This window comes from Electrona antarctica (genome assembly GCF_951216825.1).
Source record: "Electrona antarctica genome assembly, chromosome: 21".
NCBI lineage: Eukaryota > Metazoa > Chordata > Actinopteri > Myctophiformes > Myctophidae > Electrona > Electrona antarctica.
This window is the reverse complement of record NC_136802.1, coordinates 19980886-20003663: the sequence shown is the minus strand read 5'-3', so window position 1 is coordinate 20003663 and position 22778 is coordinate 19980886. Positions and strand designations below refer to the sequence as shown.

At 43.3% G+C, this 22778-nt stretch overlaps 2 protein-coding genes across 2 annotated transcripts in view; one reads left to right on the top strand and one right to left on the bottom strand.

The window, feature by feature from the left end:
* htr2cl1 (5-hydroxytryptamine (serotonin) receptor 2C, G protein-coupled-like 1) overlaps positions 1-22778 on the top strand; it is a gene marked incomplete at its 3' end in the record, with an annotated part of 198203 nt that overhangs the window by 31632 nt on the left and 143793 nt on the right. The gene's annotated exons all lie outside the window — the stretch shown is intronic.
* The window catches only part of LOC306914265 (uncharacterized protein), a gene marked incomplete at its 5' end in the record, with an annotated part of 69033 nt that overhangs the window by 2320 nt on the left and 43935 nt on the right, over positions 1-22778 (bottom strand). The window contains 2 exons of the mRNA XM_079491255.1: positions 208-259; positions 1233-1268. Coding sequence (XP_079347381.1) covers positions 208-259; positions 1233-1268 — 88 coding nt within the window. The remainder of the gene's footprint in view (positions 1-207; positions 260-1232; positions 1269-22778) is intronic.

Sequence of the window (22778 nt, the reverse complement as noted above, 5' to 3'; positions counted from 1 at the left end):
GTTTGAAATATGTCTTTTCATCACAGACCTCATTAAATTCACAAATGTCACACTCTTCTGTTCTTTTAGGCTGGGATTGAGGAAATATTGTACATTTTCCAATACATTTGTGAAATGGCTAAGTTACAGCTACGACAGTTAAAATGCTGCTTCAGTATTGACTTCACAATGTCATAATAATATATAGATATTAACTTATATACATACAGTAGGAGTCGTCCCAGAGAACCTGGCAAGTAGGACAGGAAACTGGAGTGACCTGGAACATAATGAAAACAGAACTACTAAGTTAACCCATTCAGGACAGGAACGCCTTTGTGTTTTAAGCATCATGTTATACTTTAGCCATTGAAAAATAGCAGATCTACAAGTTCATAGCGCGGCACCGAGCCACACTACGAGCTTGTAGATCTGCTATTTTAGAAGAAGAAAAATGTGAAAATGTGGTGCAAATCTTTGAATGCATGTTCTTTCACAGCGAATGTTTTAACTGCTTCTGGGGGGGTCCCTGGAACAACATATTTTCAGATGGGGGTCAGCGGCTGATACAAATGGAACCAAATGGACCCTTATGGGGCTGTAACACATTGATTTTACAATATAAATTGGGAGTCCCAGAGATAGAAATGCCATTAAATGGTGGTTGGTTGGTAGACTAATGCATGTCAAACTGCATGGGGGTTCTTAAAACGGGTTGAGAATCTCTACTAGCTGTAAAAATCTTCTTATGGGGGTCCCTTGGCATATATTTTCAAATGGGGGTCCGCGGGATAATTAGTGTCAATTTGGGGGTCCTTGACATGAAAAGAGTATGGGAATCACTGGTCGAGGAGTACTCGCAGTGACCACTGACCAGAGAACCTGGCGTGAGCTGGTACAAAATCACAACATAAATAGCCCCCCTTATATGGGGCAGCCATAAGCACTTTAACCACTGTAATGGTGCAAAACACTGAGAGCAGGAAGCTGCGGTACACTGCGGGTTCCAAAACCCCGCGTTCCAAAACGAGAGCTCTGCAAACATCTAACAAATAAACAGCTATTAAAGTTATATAGCTGTCCCCTCGAAGTTAGCAAGCTAGCGCTTAGCTTAGCCTTCCCCAGCTATCCCCGGTGGTGAATCTAGCTAAGCTAACGTTAGCCACTATTAGCTGCTAACGTCTAGCCAACACTTGAAATGAATAGAAATTTCGGACAAATGGAAAAGAAAAAACACACCAAGTGTTTCTTACCTCTGCCTCCTCGTCGAGGTCGTCCACACTTCTTCTCTCACACCGTCACACAAACAGTAAACTTAAATTAATAAAAACGTGGGTCCCTAGTTTACTGTTGTTTTTGGCGGGCGGTCTGACAGCTTGACTTAGGCTGGCTGGCTCCAATGTGCATTACCGTAACTGCTCTGCTATACGCGCATCGCAATACACGGTTACCGTAAATGACGCCGCCCCCATCTTGTTGACCCAATGTTTGACACATTCTTCAATCCATTGACCCAATTAACATCTGTTAGTTGAATCAAAACAGCCATTGTGGGTATTCACCCAATTAGATTGCCGCCCCCATCTTGTTTATTCCTCACAAAGATGCCATTGACTGGCCCTGTATCTCAAATGGTCAAATAAATATCTGATTGAGGAATATAATATGCCTTTTGTATTTATATCAGCAAAATGTATTTTATGTTAGACGTTGGGGGAAATTAAGATTCTCATTAAAATAAACTATAAAAATGCCGCCCTCAACTAACCAGTTAATCGATAAGGTTATTATCAATGAATTGATCATTCCCATCCCTAGTCTCAGTCATATAGCTCACAATTACGTTTAGTAATCAAGCACCAGCTACAAGCTGAAACTGATGAGCTGTGGGTTTTGAACAGTTTACGTTGTCTTTACATTGCTTAAACCTATGTGAGCAGTAGTGGAAAACATTTCTTAAGTTAAAGTATGAATACTAGTAGTAAAAGTCTGGTAATATTTACTTAGGTAAAAGTATTGGTATCAAAATGCACTTAAAAGTATACCAAAAGCAGAAAGTACTCATTATGTAGAATGCTTTCAAATGCTTAAAATGTATAAAACATATTTTGAAACTGGATCTACAAGTTCACAATTGGGAACTTGTAGATTGGCCATTTTCAAATGGCCTAAATCTAAGGTGGTTTCCCTACTGTACTTGAGTCAACAAACTGTTGACTCAAGTCAACTGTTGACTCAAGGGGGTGCCATTTTCCCTTTGTTTTTTGCAGATGGGTTCCCAGATTGCTGTAGGTTTTGTAATAAAAATACAAATTAACTAGTAACTAAAGTTTAAAAAAAATTGTAGTGGAGTTAAATTACAATATTTGTCTCTGAGATGTAGTGTAAGAGTAGTAGAAGTTAATAATAATAAATCAAAATGTACTGCAATGTTATTTAACACCCTCCAAAATACATTACATAATCCTACACAATGACAGTTGGATCACTGTCATTGTGATAATAAAAATGGTTAAATTAAAATGTACCTTTCTTGTTTTTTGTTTACTGTACATGTGTAAGCAGATATGTTAAAGTATTTAAAATATATAAATTGATGGGGGGGGGGGGGGGTCTCAAGGTTCGGGGACCCCCCCCTCACATGGTAACTCTGTCATTTCTCAACCGTTTTGGACGGGTGGGTTCGTTGGAATCGTGTCGCCCCCCTGGGGGCGTTTTTGGGGGTTTCAAGGTTCGGGGACCCCTGGGGACCCCCACATGGTAACTCTTTCATTTCTCAACCATTTATACAATGACTACTGTACCAATGGCAGCATGAATATGTACAAACCAGCTTCACCAACATAGCTCATGCTGGTAGACCAGCATGAGCTATGCTGGTGAAGCTGGTGAAGCTGGCCTATGATGGTCCACCAGCTAGACCAGCAAGGCTCATGCTGGTAGACCAGCATGAGCTATGCTGGTGAAGCTGGTGAAGCTGGCCTATGATGGTCCACCAGCTAGACCAGCAAGGCTCATGCTGGTAGACCAGCATGAGCTATGCTGGTGAAGCTGGTGAAGCTGGCCTATGATGGTCCACCAGCTAGGCCAGCATCACCAGCTAAGCTCATGCTGGTCTACCAGCATGAGCCTTGCTGGTCTAGCTGGTGGACCAGCATGGTCCACCAGCTAGACCATCATAGACCATCATAGACCAGCAAAGACCAGCAAAGACCAGCAAAGACCAGCAGGGAAATCATGCTGGTTTTTCTAGCAGGGTAGCAGAGAGAAAGGAGGGGAGAGCGCGATAGGCAGAATGAGTATAGCGAGGGGGAGGAAGACGGTAGTACAATGACGATGCCATTTACGATGGCTCATTATAGAGCTGCGAGGCTGCAATACGTCCTAACTGCACACATGGACCTACTGAATACTGATATGTGCAGCAGGGTAAAGCCCCTTTCTATGCATTTATCTCATGCGATGGAGTGTAGACTGACTAGACTCCGCCGGTCATCAAACTATTGGCTTAGTTCAGTCAGATACTGTAACTCACGAATAGATTGAACCAGTATTTCTTATAGAATGAGAATGAAGTGTGGAAATAATATTTCATCTTGGCCCCCTTGGTGCAGCGTCAAAAAACCAAAACTCGTGGACCTCAACACTTGTGGAACTCGTTGTAGGCAGCCTGGGCCATTCGGCCAAAACTCGGGAGAGAATTAGTTAATGGCCAACGCTAAAATGTAAAATTACACGGATGCTTTCCCGGTTTTAGAAACACGACTGTATTGCTGTGGTTCTCAAAGTAGGGTCTGGGGTTTAATTTAGCATCAAAATCAGCAAAAACAAATCTATGTCTTTAACCCTATTTTATGCTTTGCCTATTCTAAAGTAGCCGATGTCCAAGTTAAAGGTAGGGTAAGTGATTGCCTTTGGTTACAATACGTGTTAAATAGCTCTATATTGTGATTCTACACACAGTGCTCTCCTGCTCTTTATTAACCAGAAAAATGCATTTTCAGGGTAGGCCTCAGGATAGAGTGGGTGCCAGGCACTGGAAACCGTTATCTCTTTGTCCATTTACATTTGTAATAGATGAAGAACTTTACAGGAAGCCAGCGATGTGCTGTCAAGGTTGATGTGAGTGAGAACTACTGGAGCTTTAGATGAAGAACTTTACAGGAAGCCAGCTATGTGCTGTCAAGGTTGATGTGAGTGAGAACTACTGGAGCTTTAGATGAAGAACTTTACAGGAAGCCAGCTATGTGCTGTCAAGGTTGATGTGAGTGAGAACTACTGGAGCTTTAGATGAAGAACTTTACAGGAAGCCAGCTATGTGCTCTCAAGGTTGATGTGAGTGAGAACTACTGGAGCTTTAGATGAAGAACTTTACAGGAAGCCAGCCATGTGCTGTCAAGGTTGATGTGAGTGAGAACTACTGGAGCTTTAGGCCTGCACACAGTAGATCAGTCAATTCTACCTGCATTTATGTTTCATCCGACTCCCATTAGCATTTAAATGCTAATGGAGGCTGTTATACAAGCTGTCCTCTGTCCAAATTAATGACTGACAATGAGCGACTCTAGGTAAATGGTTTTATCCAAGGCACTTTACATGAATTACATTCCCCCATTCATACACCGATGGCAGAGGAAACCATGCAAGGCACCAACATGCTCATCGGGAGCAATTAGGGGTTCCGAGTCTTGCTCAAGGACACTTAGACACTAATTCTGGGGGAGCCCGGGATTGAACTGGGAACCTTGTGGTTTCCCATCCGGCCGCTCTACCGGCCACTCTACCTCTGAGCCACTGCCGCCCGTGTACGAGGCATTCATCTACAAAACTGTTGAGTACATGTACTTAGTTACAATATAGTTATTGTCGTATAGGTAACACTAAATCCATTATACTATGTGTTGCTCACCGACATATACACCAAACATATCAACAATCCACAGGGGGCGCTAGCCTCTCCTATGCCCAGCTTTCCGGCTTTGTGCATGTGAACACAAACATTGGCTTGTGATTGGCTGATCACCCCATAGCAAAGTACAGAATGTGATGTATGATGATAAAAGTGCCCCTCACTTCACACAAGTGTGATTTATTTTATTTTACTAAGAACAGATGGTTTAACCACCCAAGTCTTAAACCCTATAAGGTTGACTGGAGTCACTATACTTGTCCCTTTGTTTTCTATCGATCTGCTATTTCTGGAAAATGGCAGTATTTATATTCTATGCTGTATTTTTAAGAAAGTAATGCTGTAAAGCAGTGATACCCCACTTCCGGCGGGGGGGGGGGGGGGGGGAAGAGGGAGAGCTCTAATTCTGCAGTGCACGCCCGCACGGCACTGCGCTCAATTAAGATTTTTGAGTGGTGCAACCACTCCAAGGAACAGCAATGTCCGTGTTCACCCACCTATGTGACTCGTGTTCACCTATGTGACTCGTGTTAATGTGTGTGACACATGAGTACCAGTAGGGGCGCTGTCGTGCCAGAAACAGAGAGATAGTGTTGCACTGTTGCCTGCTAATGAGAGAGAGAGGGGGGGGGGGGGGGGTGGTTGTAAGGGGGGGGAGTTGCACCACTCAGTTCACACGGGTGTGATTTTTTTTACTGCAGATGCGTGCCACTGATGAAGCGGCCAGGCAGGTTCAGAGCCCCAGAGGGGCAGAGGGGAATTATTTCAACATAAAATGCTACATTTCAGTTCAGGACGGAGAGGGCACGTTTGTCCGACGGTCAAAAGAGCAGGGGCTTGAGGCGGGGGTTGGCGAAAGGGCCTTTCTGTGTGGAGTTTGCATATTCTTCCCGTGTCCCCTAGGGTAGGTACCCTCACAAAAAAACATGCAGTAATCCTGGTCTCTTAACTACCTCCCCCTGGCCAGCCGTGGCGCCTGATGGAGGGGAAAGGAACTGGTCCGAATGACGTGTTCCTTCCACACGCTACGTCTGGCCGGGGAAACTCCCCTGTCAGGTGAAAAGAAGCAGCTTGGACTCCTCATACATAGAAGGAAGCATGAGGCCAGTCCGCTGATCTTTTTCTTCTCCGACTTTATGGCTCACTTTTTTCTTGTTTGTCTCTCACCGTGCTTCTTTTCTCAAAATCGCGCACATAAACAAGTAGGGAGCGGATGAATGAAACCGAACGCTGACGTTATTATTAATTTGCAGGAAATTAATAAATAAAAACATTACACAAAGATATGTAGAAAATATTTCTGCCTGACAGATTATGTAAACATATATTTGTCTGTATCGTTGCTGTTCAAAAGGATGGAACGCAAAGAAGTTTGAAAGCTTATTATTTCCATTGTGGTCCTTGAATTGAACACACAAGCAGAGAGAGAGAAGATAATGGAGAAGGAGAAACGAGCCTTCAGTCGGAAAACATCACAGCAGACATCAAGGATATGTCGAACTTAAAGGAAGATGCTTTGAACGATGAATGACATACTGGATAGATTAGGCTTGGGCCCGTCAATTTAAATAAATCTCTTGTTTTCCCACACTTCCCCGGCCCAATGCGCCCTTCATTTGTATAACTCAATGTTTCATTAGAATGAGATCAATCAACCCGATATGCACTCGACGCCGTTGAGACAAGACTAGCATCCAGATTAAAGGATGATTTCAGCCATTTTCAACCTTTCTTCATATAATTGGTCCTGACTACTAATGCTCATTATAGTATGGAAATAGTTTTTGCCTACTCGGTCTGTCTCAGAGGAGGGCTGTGGACATTTAAGAAACATGCCTAAACTTGAAAATCTGCATGTACTGTAACGCGACCTGGTAACCATTCTAAATGAGCAGCTGATGAGAATGCACACATGGCTCGCAACGGCTCACCATGGACAGTGCTCGAAGCTTTAGAGATACAGCGCTTTGAACATCCTGTTATAATAGAGGCTCAATGGAGCTGGATTTAAAAAATCCCATAGCTGGTAGGGACGGAGGCTCTCCATAGTAACCGGAGCAATGCTAAAAGTTAAATTGACTGTCGCCGCGTTCATATATGGAGTAAACGGTTGTCTACGAACATAGATCTATATAGTACCTATAGCCACGTTTATAAACTTAGATAGCAGCGAAAAAGGTGTGTGTGTGTGTGTGTGTGTGTGTGTGTGTGTGTGTGTGTGTGTGTGTGTGTGTGTGTGTGTGTGTGTGTGTGTGTGTGTGTGTGTGTGTGTGTGTGTGTGTGTGTGTGTGTGTGTGTGTGTGTGTGTGTGTGTCACACATGTAGCTTCCACAAGGGAAGTTTGCATGCCTCCCTGCTGCAGATCTCCCATTCTTCTACTGTACACATACGTCATGTTCTAGTATGAGCGACTAGGGGAAGGGGATCAGCGTCACGTGACTCGCTTATTTGACCTCGCAAAAACTTGGATGTGTGCCTAAAAGATTTGATTATTGGCAGAATCACAGAAAGTAAGACTAAGTATATACACCATACAATGTTATGTCTACAAAATATGCTAATTACATATTTAGATAGGAGTGCCAACATCAGTGTTTTGTACTCACAGCTCTTGTGTGGGCAGTAACTGGGAGACAATGAAGGGAGTGGAGAAGGGGGAGTGTGAAAATTGTGGCTGGTTGAAGACCAAGCATGCTGTGACAAAAAACATAAAATATAACGTGTGCGTGCGTTCCGGCCACGCCCCGAAATGTGTCGAATAATCTTTTTTTTAAGATTTATTTTGTAGCCTTTATTGATAGGACAGTAGACTGACAGGAAATGGGGAGAGAGATGGAGAGTGACACGCACGCACACACACACACACACACACACACACACACACACACACACACACACACACACACACACACACCGCTGGCTATATTAATGCAATCATGGCGGCCCCCTTCAGCGAGCGAGGTGAAATGCAAAGCAACAAGCAATGTGGGACTAACCTCGCGTCACCAGGCTTTCCACCTCGGAGGAAAAATGTGGGACAGTTTTGTTGTGATTGTCAACAGCTCTGGTAAGAATTTCGGTGCGCAAAAATGCACTATAGCCTATGCAAGTTTGCAACCCTCCTCCTCCTCCGCTGCGCTGTCTCGAGAGGCGGCGGCGTGTATTTTTGTATTTATTTGTATTTATTTATTCAGCACAGTATACAAAACAACACAGTGAACATATAAATATAAGAATGGTAAAGTGCTAGGCTGAGGCAAAAAAGCCCAAGGGGCTTATACGAGGCCTCTACCTATGTAAATCAAAACATTGTACAAGAGATATAGAATACCCAGAAGACATCATTGCAGTATACAAAACAACAAAACAAAAAAAACAAGAACATGATTAGAATTATAGGTTATCTACATGATTAGAGAAAAGAAGAGATGATACAAAGAAATATAATTAAGTAATCTGGTCAATTAAGTGGGTCCTAAACTTATGTTTGAAATTATTTAATGAAGTAGAATTTGATGAGATTGCTGTATAGGTGTTGTATAGGTGTTCCATAGCTGGGCACCCCTGTATCTGATGGAGAGCTGACACAGACCAGTACGGAACTTTGGGAGATGTCAATGATTTGCCTGTCTCGTATTGAAGTGGTGCACATCACTGTTGAACTGGAAAAAGTATTTACATGGCAAAGAAAATGAAACTGGCTGGAACAATACTTTGAAAATAAAGTTGCAGGTTAGGTATGTATTTAAATTAAAGATTGGTAAAATATTGAGTTGTTTGAAAAGAGGGGCAGAATGAGCAGACCAATCACTGTATGTGGCAATCCTGCAGAATCTTTTTTGCAACGTGGAGTTTGTGAAGATGGGTATTATAAGTAGCTCCCCAAATGATATTGCAATATATACGATATGGATAAATTAAGCTATAATAAAGAGTTGGGAGACAGTTTTGATTAACCAGACTACGGAATTTGCCAATAATGCCAATAGATTTTTGATATTTTCTTACAGACATGGCTAATGTGGTGCACGTCGCTCATAGAGAGCAGTCTCATGTCACGTTAAAGCATCTAATATTGCAGAGAACACACTATGGGTCCGGATCTCGGATCGGATCAGCGCCGTTTTGGTCGGACCGGTTCCAAGCAGTCAAATCCTTCTCGGCTCCGTTTCGGACCGGATCCAAAACTTTCGGGTCCGGTTCCGGGCCGGGTGGGGCCAATTAAAATGTTTTCGGATACGGATCGGTTCGGTTCTGATATCACCGGGTCCGTTTCGGACCGGGTCCAATTTTATGGGCCCGTGCTGCCCTCAAGTGCGCGGACCATCACGCCAGCCTTCCGGGCTGAGAAGAATACAGTATTTAAAAGTGTAACTAGTTATAGATAATGATAACGTGTGTGTGTGTGTGTGGGTGTGTGTGTGTGTGTGTGTGTGTGTGTGTGTGTGTGTGTGTGTGTGTGTGTGTGTGTGTGTGTGTGTGTGTGTGTGTGTGTGTGTGTGTGTGTGTGTGTGTGTGTGTGTGTGTGTGTGTGTGTGTTGTATATTTAGCACCAAGTTACCCAAATTGTGTCTTTAGCAGTGATGGTCGTCGAGTGAAGAAAGGAGTCGAGGAGCAGGTTGTCGTCACATTCTGATCAGTTTTATTGAACAGAATAACTCAGTACAAGGCTTTCCACGGGCGGAAGGCCCCGTGGAATACATGAAGTCACATCATAGCTAATCAGTGTGGACTCTGCTAGTTTCACAGCGTCTGCAGTACTTACTAACTTCTAAGTCCCGCCTCCCTAGAAACTCACAGGATCTTCCGGTGAAGGAGGAGGGACCCATGGCATTCAGCTCATGTGTCACTCTATAAGTTTTATACCAAATAAGACTAATTCAATATCTATACTATATATGAAGTATGCCGAACACATGTAATGAAATTGTTCAAACTATATTGTTAACCAGTCTAAATGATTAAGCACAAATACACAGTGTAGATTCATGTCAATTCTGGAGCAGAGAGCAAGAAGCTCTCTGCCACACACACATGCACAGCTGTTGGATTAGCAGTTTGAGATAGGAGCGGTTCCTATAGTCAGAAACAGAACCCCCGACCCCCCTGGGGTGTTTTAGCTGATTGTAAATAACTAAGCAAGATTAGAAACAGCACCCAGACCCCCTGGGGTGCCTGGCAGCATTCTTAACTGTGTTAGTCACCACAGTATCGCATTGTCTCAACTTAGTTCCTGTGCCTTGTGCAAACTGACACTGTGTGTCAACTGTCTATTAAAATATCAACTGATTGATATATACGTGTCCATGTCTATAAAATATCCATCACATCCTCCCTCAACAGGCTCTTACGACTGTTGCAATACCATAACAGCATCATAAGTCATAACCTGCCTAATTAATTTTTCCAAAAATAAATTGCCAAAAATATTTTTCTTTTTCCAAAATTAAAAATTAATCATTTTAACCATAGTACAACGTGATAGACCCCCCTGGACACAGAAGCATCTTGTTAACTACCTAAATTGTATCAAATTAGAACCGAACAAGCATGGGGCTTGTTCTGTTGTATCTCTTATACAGACCTGAAACTGAACCATATTTAAAACAGAAATTAAACTCCTTATTTAACTGAAATCCTATTTAGACTAAATCAAATTTCTATATTGATTAAATTCAAATACCTGTCCTTCTTTAACTGAAATCCTATTTTAGACTAAATCAAATTCCTATATTGGTTACATCCTGTAAATGAAAAGTTAACACTCAAAGCATGACAAAATGGTTAAACCATAAAAACAAACTTTAACAGTACTATTTCAGTACCTTGTTATATCTACCTTGACCTATGTCAGCACAGAATACAACAACATACAAACATTAGAACAACATTTTCCAACATTAATCACAATTCAGATGAACCACGATTTTTTCCATGACGCAAATTGTTCAGACGTTCAACGCGCCGTAGGAAACGGTTCCCACAATTATTTTTTCGCCTATAGAATAAAAACGCTTGGAACCTACTTCTTGATTCTCAGAGCTAGCACATAGCTCTCAGATCTGTAGGTTTGAAGCAGACAGCTTAACTGCAGTCGACAGTAGAACTTCCTTTGAGCATCACAAGGCTCGAGTGGACTGCAGATTCTCCTTGAGCAATCACAAGGCTCTTAGTGGACAGCTTATTGCTTAGCCATGTCAATCATGACAGCAAAAGCATTGACACGCTCCTGTAGCAGGAACGCTCCTCTTCTCCATTGTATACGAACATTGGAACGGTCTCCCTTGGACCTCTCCTCCCTCCTAGTGCAGAAGGAGAACCAGTTGGCACCGGCCCGTGGGCCGTAGCCTCCCTTGGACCTCTCCTCCCTCCTGCTGCTGATTTCCGACGGTAGAAGCTGAGTTAGGAGCTCCTCTGTCGCTGTTGTCACAGCTGCCTGCAGACACCCCCCTGGACTCTCTGCCCTCGGGATGACCTCCTGTTGGCGCTGTTCAGATGTCACCGTTGACATCATCTAGACCTGGTGGTCTCTCCGTGATCCTTTTGGTGCAGTCAGATGTCACTTTCGACACCTTCAGGAATCCATGAGATGGACTCCTCTCCTCCACACCTATTAATAGGAAACATGCAGGCTCCCTCTACAGAAGTCTCTCACAAATATCCCCAATCATTCGTTAGGATATGGTTGACACTACAAGCTACTCAAGATGACCTCTCTGGCCTTAATCTCATTCTTTTGCTAATCTCCCTAGTTCTGGCATGGCAAAGGAATGTAATAACCATGGTGTTGAGAGATTACAATGAGACTATTAAATGAGAGCCATAATAGTGTCACTGAACTATCTAAATTCACTGATGTCATGTCACCAAACGTATTGATGATAGGGCAGGACAGGTGATTAAGCTGAGGGGTACATTGCTTTAACCCTGAAAGGTTCAACCGTGGTTCTCGACTCCTCGGTTAAAACTTCCACTCCTAGCGATGTGGGTCAAATCCCCCTCCGTCATGCTACCAGCTAGTCGTGCTCAGAACACAGGGTTACGAATTCCTGTGATCACCGTTATGTGGTAAGGCTGTCAGCCGTCGCCTTCATCACCCTACACACAAACAGACACTTTTGACTAAAACCAATACTTCAAATTCACACCATAATATGCCCTTACAAATGTAGTCCTTAATTGCGATCTACTGTTGACATCAGACTCCGAAAAGCCAACATCACATCGTGTTCATGTCATTGCATGCCACTGGTCAATCAGTCACTCTTCACTCCTTCTTCAAACACTGTCCCATCTGTTTCTCTAAATAGCACCCCCAATAAATAGCTGCCTGCAGGACAGCTCAGTGGGTCTTTTAAAACAGACAGTGATAGGAGATAAGGAAGGGACAGGATGTCCACACCTGGCCCTAAAGCTCTCTATCTTAAAACTATTTAGGGTGAGAAGGGATTTTAGCTCTCTCCCCCTCTTTCCCTAAAAGCACATTCCGTCAGAGCATGCTAAAATTGTTATTGCAATTCCTCACACGTAGCTCTGTATGTATTTACTCATTTAACTATCACTTTTAGAATGGCTCCTACTAGCAATATTCCACCGGACATAGCTAGAACCTTCTTGAATTAAGTCTAGTATGAAGTACATTCAATCATTCATTCACTCACACATACATTATTCTCAATCAATTCTCGTGATTTAATTCACACCACAAACACTCTCAGGCTTGTGTGACCTTCTCATTGAACCCCTGGCTGGTGTCTACCCCAAACTCAAGCTTCATATGGCCTGGCAAACATACTGTACGTTTCTTCTGACACTCAAGGTGTACCAAACCATATCCACCACCAAAATAAAAAAGATCAACCGTAGACAAGTCTACCATTGCTATGCCTTTTTTCAATGAGAAGTTCCCTTGCCCGTACATACTCTCATACAGAGTTGATTCAAAAATACTACCACTGTTTTAGTAGTATTACTTTCCAACCCTTCAAACTCACTCACTTCACACAGTCGAACAGGATAGAAGTAATCTCTCTACCACTGCGAGGGGAGAGGGACCCCCCTCGTTTCACTCACTCATGCACTCAAACAAACAAGGTGGAAGTAATATTTGTCTTCCATTGCAATAGGAGAAGGACCCCCCTCGACTCTCTCACTCCGTGACACAATCTCACACACACACACACACACATGGGGGAATAGTTACCCCATCACCCACACACTCATTTGCATACAACCAACCCCATACTGAGTTCACCCTAAGCAACTGTTTTTGTCCCAGAATCAAATTACTCATGCAGAACTATATATACATTTTACTAATAAGAACTGTATTTTTAACAATCCCTAATTAACCTATACCTAACTTTTACCTAAATGTAACCATTTCCACTGAGAGATGCATTTCTCATTTACCTCCTAAATTTTATTCGGACCCCCAAATTGAACCCACATTTTTTTTAAACCTTAATTGTCCCCAATCTCTGAGTTTTTGAGCACAAGACAACAAAAATAGACTGAGCTGTTGTCTCCGTCAAAATTTAAATGAACCTCCCTACTGTAATATCTATATTATTCATTTAAGAAAAAAGTCAATCCACCCTTAAACAGTCACTGATCAAAAATGAGGTAACACCCTATTATTATAGCTACTATGTTCACCAGGGCCTAACCCCACACCGTATTCCTACAGTGAAGTTAATAGACTCACTATCGTGGTTACTATATGCCCAATGGTTACTCTTAGCCCCACATTTTAACACAGAAAATGTCCATAAATGCACTTTAAATAATTTCTCAAATATAATTTCACTCTTATACATTTATACACTCTAACGTACATGGATAGCCATATTATAGTTCCCTTATCTAATTTAGTTCATGCATCCAGTTTATTTGTTAACCTCCTATTAATTTCGTTTATTTATCTAGTTTGTTCATAAATGTATTAACCCATTACTCCCCCCTGAGCCATGACCCATCATGGCTCATGACAAGAATCTGATCATCACAGAAAACAGTGCTACGCCATCCATAACATCACTCTCAGTACAGACATACACACTCATCACGCACTCATCAGACGTACCACGCACTCAAGGCACATGCACGCACGCACGCACGCCAAAACCATAGGCTTTGTCAAGCCAAAGATAAACTGTCACTCAAAGTCCCCAAAGAAAATAAAACAGCGCCGAAAGAGCGCACACCCACACGCACACGCGCACGCACGCAGCGGGTGTAAGGGAACAACTTTAGCAAGAGCTGCTGACAGAAAGCCAGCTTAAGTTTAGAAACAACGCTTCTAGCTCAAGCATTCTACTTCCCCACATTCCCTGTAATGGAAAGTGAAAAATAAAAAGCATAAACAGTCCGCATCACATACCGGAAGTCTGAAGAGAGTCTAAAAAGAAACAAGACTCCCCCCCTGACCCGGAACAAAGAGAGCACGGCCGCTCTATAGCCCCAGACAGGCACGCAGAATAACCGCAAAGGCCTCCTGGGTAAAAACATGGCCGCGACCAAACAATAACAACAAGATCTCAACAAGTCGTCGTGAATCCTGCTACAGATGACAAACATATCGAAAACGAATCAGCACCTCCCCCACATCACAGACATCACAGGGAACGTAACCACAACGCAAACGAAAAACAATATTAAAGTTTAAACACTTCAGAAAACAGGGGGGGGCTCCCCCGGAGAAAACCCCCCGCCACCCCCACATCATGAAGGTGCAAATACGGTCCCATAACGAACCACAGACAAAAATAAGAGATCTCATCCTATCTAAACATCAACGCACAACGTGTCCTCCCCCAAAACCACCGCGCACGGAGAAAACAGCACAGGCACAAAACAGGAACCACAATTAATCTAATAAAAATAATCCCCATACGCCCGCACATATCCCCAGCAGCAATGTAAGAAAAAACACGTACACGTCGAAGTGCGCGCACATATGCATCGTATATATATATACGTCACAAAATCTCGGTTTTGCAATACGCTCGCCGGCTCGTCTTACTGGGCCGTGCGTAATCCAGACAATCTCAGAAGAATAATATCAATAAATATTAATATTAATACTCCAAAATTTCAGATTCCTATTCCATACACCCAGCAACGTGGGGCCTCAGTTTTCCCACTAAACACTTTCGGCTTGCCCTCAGGAACGCACAAAACCGTCCAAATATTGTGCACTTCCAGTTAATATGAGGGCAGCCACGCAAACAGAACGTGGACATGAAAGACAATCGCACACCAGGCGCGCCTCCCGGTTCCCCGAAAAACGCGTCCAGTTTGCAACTGCCTTAACCTATAAGGCACGCTACTCTGAACACACGCTTCTATTCGAAGCAGAAGGCAATAATTACATAGATTTAAAAAACCTACATCTTCTGCACATTGGCCAGGAATGCTTCATGACAGCCATCACTTGACGACGGACTATCAAAAAGTAGGAAAGTACTTAATTGTCGTAAAAAATGCGAGATAAAGGGATAAAGACAAGTTTATGACTAGCTCGCCTGGCGTTTACAGAAAAAATAAAACAATGGTGAATGAAAACACGCGTTGTCACTGAGCAGACGACCCCCCTCTTCACCCCAACTCACCTCGATCACCCCATCACCGCCACGACACAGAGCCACAAAAGTGACCCCCAGCAGGTCGCAGGTCCGTTCAGCGTGGCATAGAAACTACACCATCATTCCTCCAGTCCATTGGGCGCCATTTATGATGTATATTTAGCACCAAGTTACCCAAATTGTGTCTTTAGCAGTGATGGTCGTCGAGGCGGAAGAAAGGAAGTCAAGCAGGTTGTCGTCTCATTCTGATCAGATTTATTGAACAGAATAACTCAGTTACAAGGCTTTCCACGGGCGGAAGGCCCCGTGGAATACATGAAGTCACATCATAGCTAATCAGTGTGGACTCTGCTAGTTTCACAGCGTCTGCAGTACTTACTAACTTCTAAGTCCCGCCTCCCTAGAAACTCACAGGATCTTCCGGTGAAGGAGGAGGGACCCATGGCATTCAGCTCATGTGTCACTCTATAAGTTTTATACCAAATAAGACTAATTCAATATCTATACTATATATGAAGTATGCCGAACACATGTAATGAAATTGTTCAAACTATATTGTTAACCAGTCTAAATGATTAAGCACAAATACACAGTGTAGATTCATGTCAATTCTGGAGCAGAGAGAGCAAGAAGCTCTCTGCCACACACACATGCACAGCTGTTGGATTAGCAGTTTGAGATAGGAGCGGTTCCTATAGTCAGAAACAGAACCCCCGACCCCCCTGGGGTGTTTTAGCTGATTGTAAATAACTAAGCAAGATTAGAAACAGCACCCAGACCCCCTGGGGTGCCTGGCAGCATTCTTAACTGTGTTAGTCACCACAGTATCGCATTGTCTCAACTTAGTTCCTGTGCCTTGTGCAAACTGACACTGTGTGTCAACTGTCTATTAAAATATCAACTGATTGATATATACGTGTCCATGTCTATAAAATATCCATCATGTGTGTGTGTGTGTGTGTGTGTGTGTGTGTGTGTGTGTGTGTGTGTGTGTGTGTGTGTGTGTGTGTGTGTGTGTGTGTGTGTGTGTGTGTGTGTGTGTGTGTGTGTGTGTGTGTGTGTGTGTGTGTGTGTGTGTTACGGATATAGCTACAGTACCTATTAAGAAACTTAACAAAGCCACTTAACAAGGTCAATGCTGATGTAACTAAGACATTTACAGAAAAATGGCATTGCCTGTTGCCTCACATCAGTCCCGGATTTGAACCCCAACAGGGGGTGTGGCCTTTTCTGTGTTTGCATAATTATTGTCAATTTTGTACCGGTGATTGTGTTGGCAATAAAACTCCATCAATGGAGCTGAAAGAATGAAGCAATAGTAGAGGGAACCCACAGCTCTGGTAGCTAGGAAACAAACAAGAGCCCCCCAAGCAACGATTATGTTTTCATCCATATTTCTGCATAGATGAGCAATTGAACGTCCTACTTGATTATCATCATTTTTCGACCGCGTCGAGATCATGGATTTCACACTGTCACGCCCGACTTCCCGGTCTTGCATTGCCATCCCCAGTTCCTGCTTACTGATGCATGTGTCCCTAGCGTTGACATCAGGGATAACAGTCCCTCTGGTCTGCTTTGAGGCAGGATTCCAGAGAAGAAGGGAAGATATAATGTCTCTCTAGCAGTGGCCAGCAAAATGTTCTTCTGGACTAGTGAAGAAACACAGGGAAGGTTGCTGTATTAGAGAAGTCTCTTCCAAGAGAGATTTTGTGCTCTCATTAGGCGGGTGTAAGTGCCATCCAGCCGTTTCTCTAATTTCTTTGAAAGTGTCCATGTCTCGGAGCCATAGAGTAGAATCGGCTCGACGGTCGTCCTAAATATTTTTACTATTTTTACTTTAGCATCACACAAAAAGCTTCAAAAGTATCAGATCCGCAAGCTTGAAATGCAGCATGGGCCGCAAAGCGACACGGTTCAAGCTTATACAAGTAGATCTGCTACTTTGACTATTTTTTAATTTGAATCCAGAAAGGATAGTTTCCACCCGACAAACACAATGGAATGAGGAGAGGAGAGGTTGAGGGAACGATGGAGGGCATTCTATGCGGTGAGTAAACAGATAGAGGTGCTGGTTTTGAACCTCCACGTGTAGACTAGACAGTGATGAAGGCCAGCCTCCTTGACCAGCTAGACGTGAAGTCACTAGGGAGTCCCCACCCACATACAGTGTTTTGTGTGCGTGCGTGCGTGCGTGCATGTGTGCGTGCGTGCGTGTCTCTTTCTCCCTTTAATGTATCGCTTTCTCTCCTTCCCTGTGTGCACATGCTGCCTCTGTTCTCTCTCTCTCTCTCTCTCTCTCTCTGTGTTGTGTTTGCAGCACGTATTGAAGATGGAGCAGAGATTGGAGGAGTCATGGGTTGCAATGGAGAGATTTGACTGCCTCCTACTCAGAGAGCTGCTTCCCTTCATCTCCCTCTAATCTCTGTCTCACTGTGTTTGTGCGTGTGTGCGTGCACGCCAGTCTTGCAAACCTATATTCTCCACAATGGTTTCTATAATTTCACTTTAACAGTTTGATTTTCTTGCCTCCTGCCATGTCAATGATTCTATCATAACTCCTGAGTCTTTTGTCTCTGTCATTCATGTTGAGTTTTACCCACTCAGGCAACGGTATGATGAATGAAACCTAGACAGCGTGTGAGACAGTGACAGGACTGCGTAAATTCAGCAAACATTTGGTGATATTTTATTTAGAGTGCCCTCTACACCGATCTGGTCAATGGGTAATTTATGTTGACCAGATCTGTAGAGGGCCCTCTAAATAAAATATTAAATTGTATTTTAAGCACAAAAAGTAAATTATACAGAGAAGCATGGGTGCTGAGAGGCTTCCCAGCCTGGAGAATAGACTTTCATCGACACAAAACAGTGCTTTGTTTCGGTGGTACTGCAGGCTCCGCTTGCGGCTCGAATGGCCCTCCTAAAGGCCTCACAGAGGAAGCAGGCTGGGGCACCAACCCATACTGCTCCCGGGGTGCCGTCTACATTCCGGTTGTCACCCGTTTCTCCGGTGGTCAACAGACTATACACACGTGCGTGCATTGCGTGTGTTTACTATAGTCCCCGGTGCAGCTTGGCTGGGATATGTGACACAGCCTGAGTGTGGTTCAGTTCCACTTACTTTTTGCGTGCTTTCATGTTGTATAAGAAAATATGACAGGTTCTTGTTATGTAAAGCCGTTTTACCATCACCTTCTATAAAGAATCATTTTATTTTGAATCTTCATGTTCCAGAATGATGGTGCACCTAGAAACACACACACACACACACACACACACACACACACACACACACACACACACACACACACACACAGTCGCATATTCATGTATATGCATTCATATGCATTCATGTCTGCCACACAACACACAATCTCAGCAGCAGGTGCCTAGGGGTGATTTGCAGTGCCCGCACATGTCTCATTGTTGATCATTTCATCATGTGTAGGTCAGGATGTGTAATTGTGTATGCATATATTGTCTGCGCGTTTATGAATATATGCATGTAGTGTGTGTTGCTCTGCATTTTTTGCATTTGAGCTAACATTCTGTTGCGTGTGTGAAACCATAGGCTACATGTGTGTGATTTCATTATATGTTGGTCACAACTGAGATGCAACTTGACACTAGGACAGCATATGAGCCCATGAGACTGAGACAAGACAATAATAGGTGTTTGCCTGTTTGCAGGATGCCCATGAGACAATGGACATTGAGTCACTAATTGGCAGAAGGCCATTTGTGTGTGTCGTGTCCCTCTTGATTTATTCTCACGTTGCCAGACTGTTGCCTCTCGCAATTACCAAATGCTTCCGTCATACAGTCTGGAGCAATGTAAAAGCTATCATGAGTAAAATATAAAGCGGAAGTGGAGCCTCTTCCACACTTCGTCTTTACAGTCGCACAAATTCATCCTAATACTGTATAAATAGAAAACATCTATGCACATATAGCTTGTTGCTTAGCAGAAAAGGAAATTCAAAAATAAAATGTAAAGATATTTTAAAATATATTTCCGAAATAGCATGTTCCTTACTCAGATTCCAGGAGGTGTAGTTCCAGACTGTATATAGCATTCGGAGATTGTGGAATAGTTGTCTGGCTACGCAAGACTACTCTTGCTTTATCAAAGTCTCCAAAATAGGCACACTTTTCTCTATTGTCAAACCATGACGGGTGCACCCCTTGATGGCCTTGACAGGTGTCTTTAAATTGACACCGGTCTCCCCAGTCTCCGTGCCCCTGTCTGACGGAGCCTGTGACACCTTCGTCAATTAAATTTGAACACCTGAGGTGTCGAGGCCTGTTAAGGTAGAAAGTTCTCACCCCCTGGGAGAGCATTACCACCTTCTCAAAGCCATCAGTTACTATCTTGTCTTCTATCACCGGTCCCGAGCAACTGGTTGTGCACAAAACTGTCCTGATACGCATTACCTTACCTACGTCATAACGAGACTAGCCCATAAACCCAAGCCAATCAATTGAACTACAGGTGTAAACAAGTTAACAACTAATGGATATGACCATACAACTAACTAATCAATATGACTAATGAGAAGACAGGAGTGTAACTCCATAGCCTCGGGACACTGTTTTGCTTAAAGGCGTAGTGAAACGGAAATGGTGGACATTTTATTTTGTTTCAGACGGTCTCAAGTTGAAACACCGCTATGAAGTTTCTGAACCAATCAGAGTGTCGCATCCCTTCAGGGGATGGGACGGTAGCTAGGGACGGTAGCTATGCTACGCAGGACAGCGTGTGGATGTTTGTTTACAAATCAGATAGTCGGCCAACTTTACCAGTTTACTCTTATGTGGCTTATTTCTACCCTATAATGTTTTCAGATAATTTTTTTAGCGTGATGATTAAGTTAAAACCGAGTAATACACTCTCTGGATGTTGTTCTGAATGGGAATAAAAACGGAAGATTTCTGTAATCAGTAGCAGCTGTGCAGCCTGTGCTGGACGGATGCGGAGATATGGGGAATTAAACGGGTGAGCTTCATTTTTATTGGCTTTTATCGCTGTGGGCCTCGACACGTCATCACGCAGCACGTTTTCGTTTTCAGGAAGTAATACAAAATATATTTTTATGGACGTTTGATATAAAAACACACAAAAATGAGAATTTTCCCATTTTTATGGCATCCATTGTTAGGTATGACCATATGATGACCATGGATATGGTCTAAAAGTGTGAAAAAAAATTCATTTCACTAAATTTTTCATTTCACTACACCTTTAATGTATTTTAATAAAGAGCCAAAACAACATACTGTACCGTAAGTAAGTAGGTCGCAGAGGCTTATTGTCGTTCTCGCCCGAGGGGGTTAGGGTGCATATGAGGACTGCCGGTTTTTGGTGGCCGCAATCCATAAAGGACTAGTTATATCCTAAAACTGACTTCTTTTATCAATTACACACCCCATGAAGCCTTGAATTAATGGAGAGTGTGTAGTTTTTGTCGCATTCCTGAATCAATCATTTGATGAACAGCTGCGTCTCCGACTCAATTTAGTGCCTGGTCAGGTCTTGTTTACCAAACGGATCTAAGCCGGTGCAGTGGAGGGCTCCACATCGTCGGCTCTGTTCCGTAAAATAAACCTTGTTTTGACCAAAAATGCCATCTGGGACAAGGAATAGGTCCCAGATGGATACAGGCGATTGAAAGAAACTGATATAATGGATGTTTATGGTGCCGACGATCTAAGATGGGCGACCCAGTGTTATGACAACAGCTAGCAACCTGATGCTAGCGTAAGTAGCATTATGGCTTGATCGCTCGAAAGCGCTATAAAAGCGCAATTGCCATTGATCTACCGCAATGGCATTGAGGGTTTTATTAAATAATGAGCTTTAATTGACATAGATCTCGGCCAATGGCGGTATAAGTGTTAAAAGGCCTTTGCATTTCCCCTTCAGTTTAAATATTGATAGTCCTACAGTATCATGCAGTTGTTTCAGTTTTTGTTGGTGCATGGTATTTGTACACTGTACGTTTAAATATGTCCTGCATTTTCCCATCCTACTTAACTAGGAGCATTTTGTGCTACATTGCCCGAGGGAAGTTCTATGGGACATTTCAACACAGCTTGAAATAAGTGGGGATCGTGATCGACTTGTCCCTAATTTTGAATCCTGCCAAAAAATGGTTTCAAGGATAGCAGGTCCCTCGACTCCCTCGTGTCGGAGGGATGTAGCCTGGAACCGGCTTCAATTTATAATCCTCCACTCTTGGTAGAGTGAGCATTGGTCCAGGAAACGAAAGTCATGGGGCGGGATCCTCTTGAGTGGAGGAGACAGGCCATAAGAGAGATGCTTGGCAGGTTGGGGGGGGGGGGGGGGAAGAGAGAGAGAGAGAGAGAGAGAGAAAAGAGAGAGAGAGAGAGAGAGAAAACACTTAATGAGATGAACAGATTGGAAGGGAAGGTGCATAACGCCATAACTTTACTACAGGGAAATGTGTGCGCCTCACAGTTGTTGCAGTCAGAGCCAATCAAGCATCACTCCGTAGCAAATTATGTTGATTTTGATCCCCTCTCACATAACTAGGCTAATACCACCTCCTTAATAACAGTAGTACACGCAGCCATGGGACTAAATTAACGCAAGATAAAACGGCACACATTAATAATTATGGGCGATGCATTCTTATTTGAAGGATTCTATTTGTTTGCAGACTTCACAGGGATATGGAGAGATAATCAAACCAGGACAGATGTACCTACCGCTTGATGACATCCCTCCCCACTGTAACACCAATTTAATTTCAACACCTGAGGTGTCGATCGAAGCCTGTTTGGGCCGAAAGTCCTTCCTCTTGTCTGGGAGAGCATTACCACCATATCAAAGACAGTTTTGATCGGTTGCCATTACGACCTTTATAGCTGTGAGGCGACAGCACTACAGACTGTGCCACCATGCCCAGCCACCATGCCACCATGCCCACCAGCTGACTGCCAGCTGTAGCGAGCGAGCGAACAAACTGGTGACGAAATGGTGCCAGAAATTGTCCTATAATTTATGCCTGTCATAAAACAACGTATTTAACTAAGTATGACTATGATTAAGTAATTAATCTAACTAATAGTAATTGTGTCCTGAAAATTTGAGGACGAAATCGTCTGCGCGTATTGCGCACTCTGATTGGCTGGAAGGTGTGCCATTCTGCACTGTTATTGGCTGAGCATCGCATAACGGGTGTGCCATAGGGGACACCCGTTAAGTGAGAGATAGAGGGGGGGAGAAACAGGAGGGGGAGAGAGAGAGAGAGAAGGGGGAGAGGGAGGGAGGGAGCCAA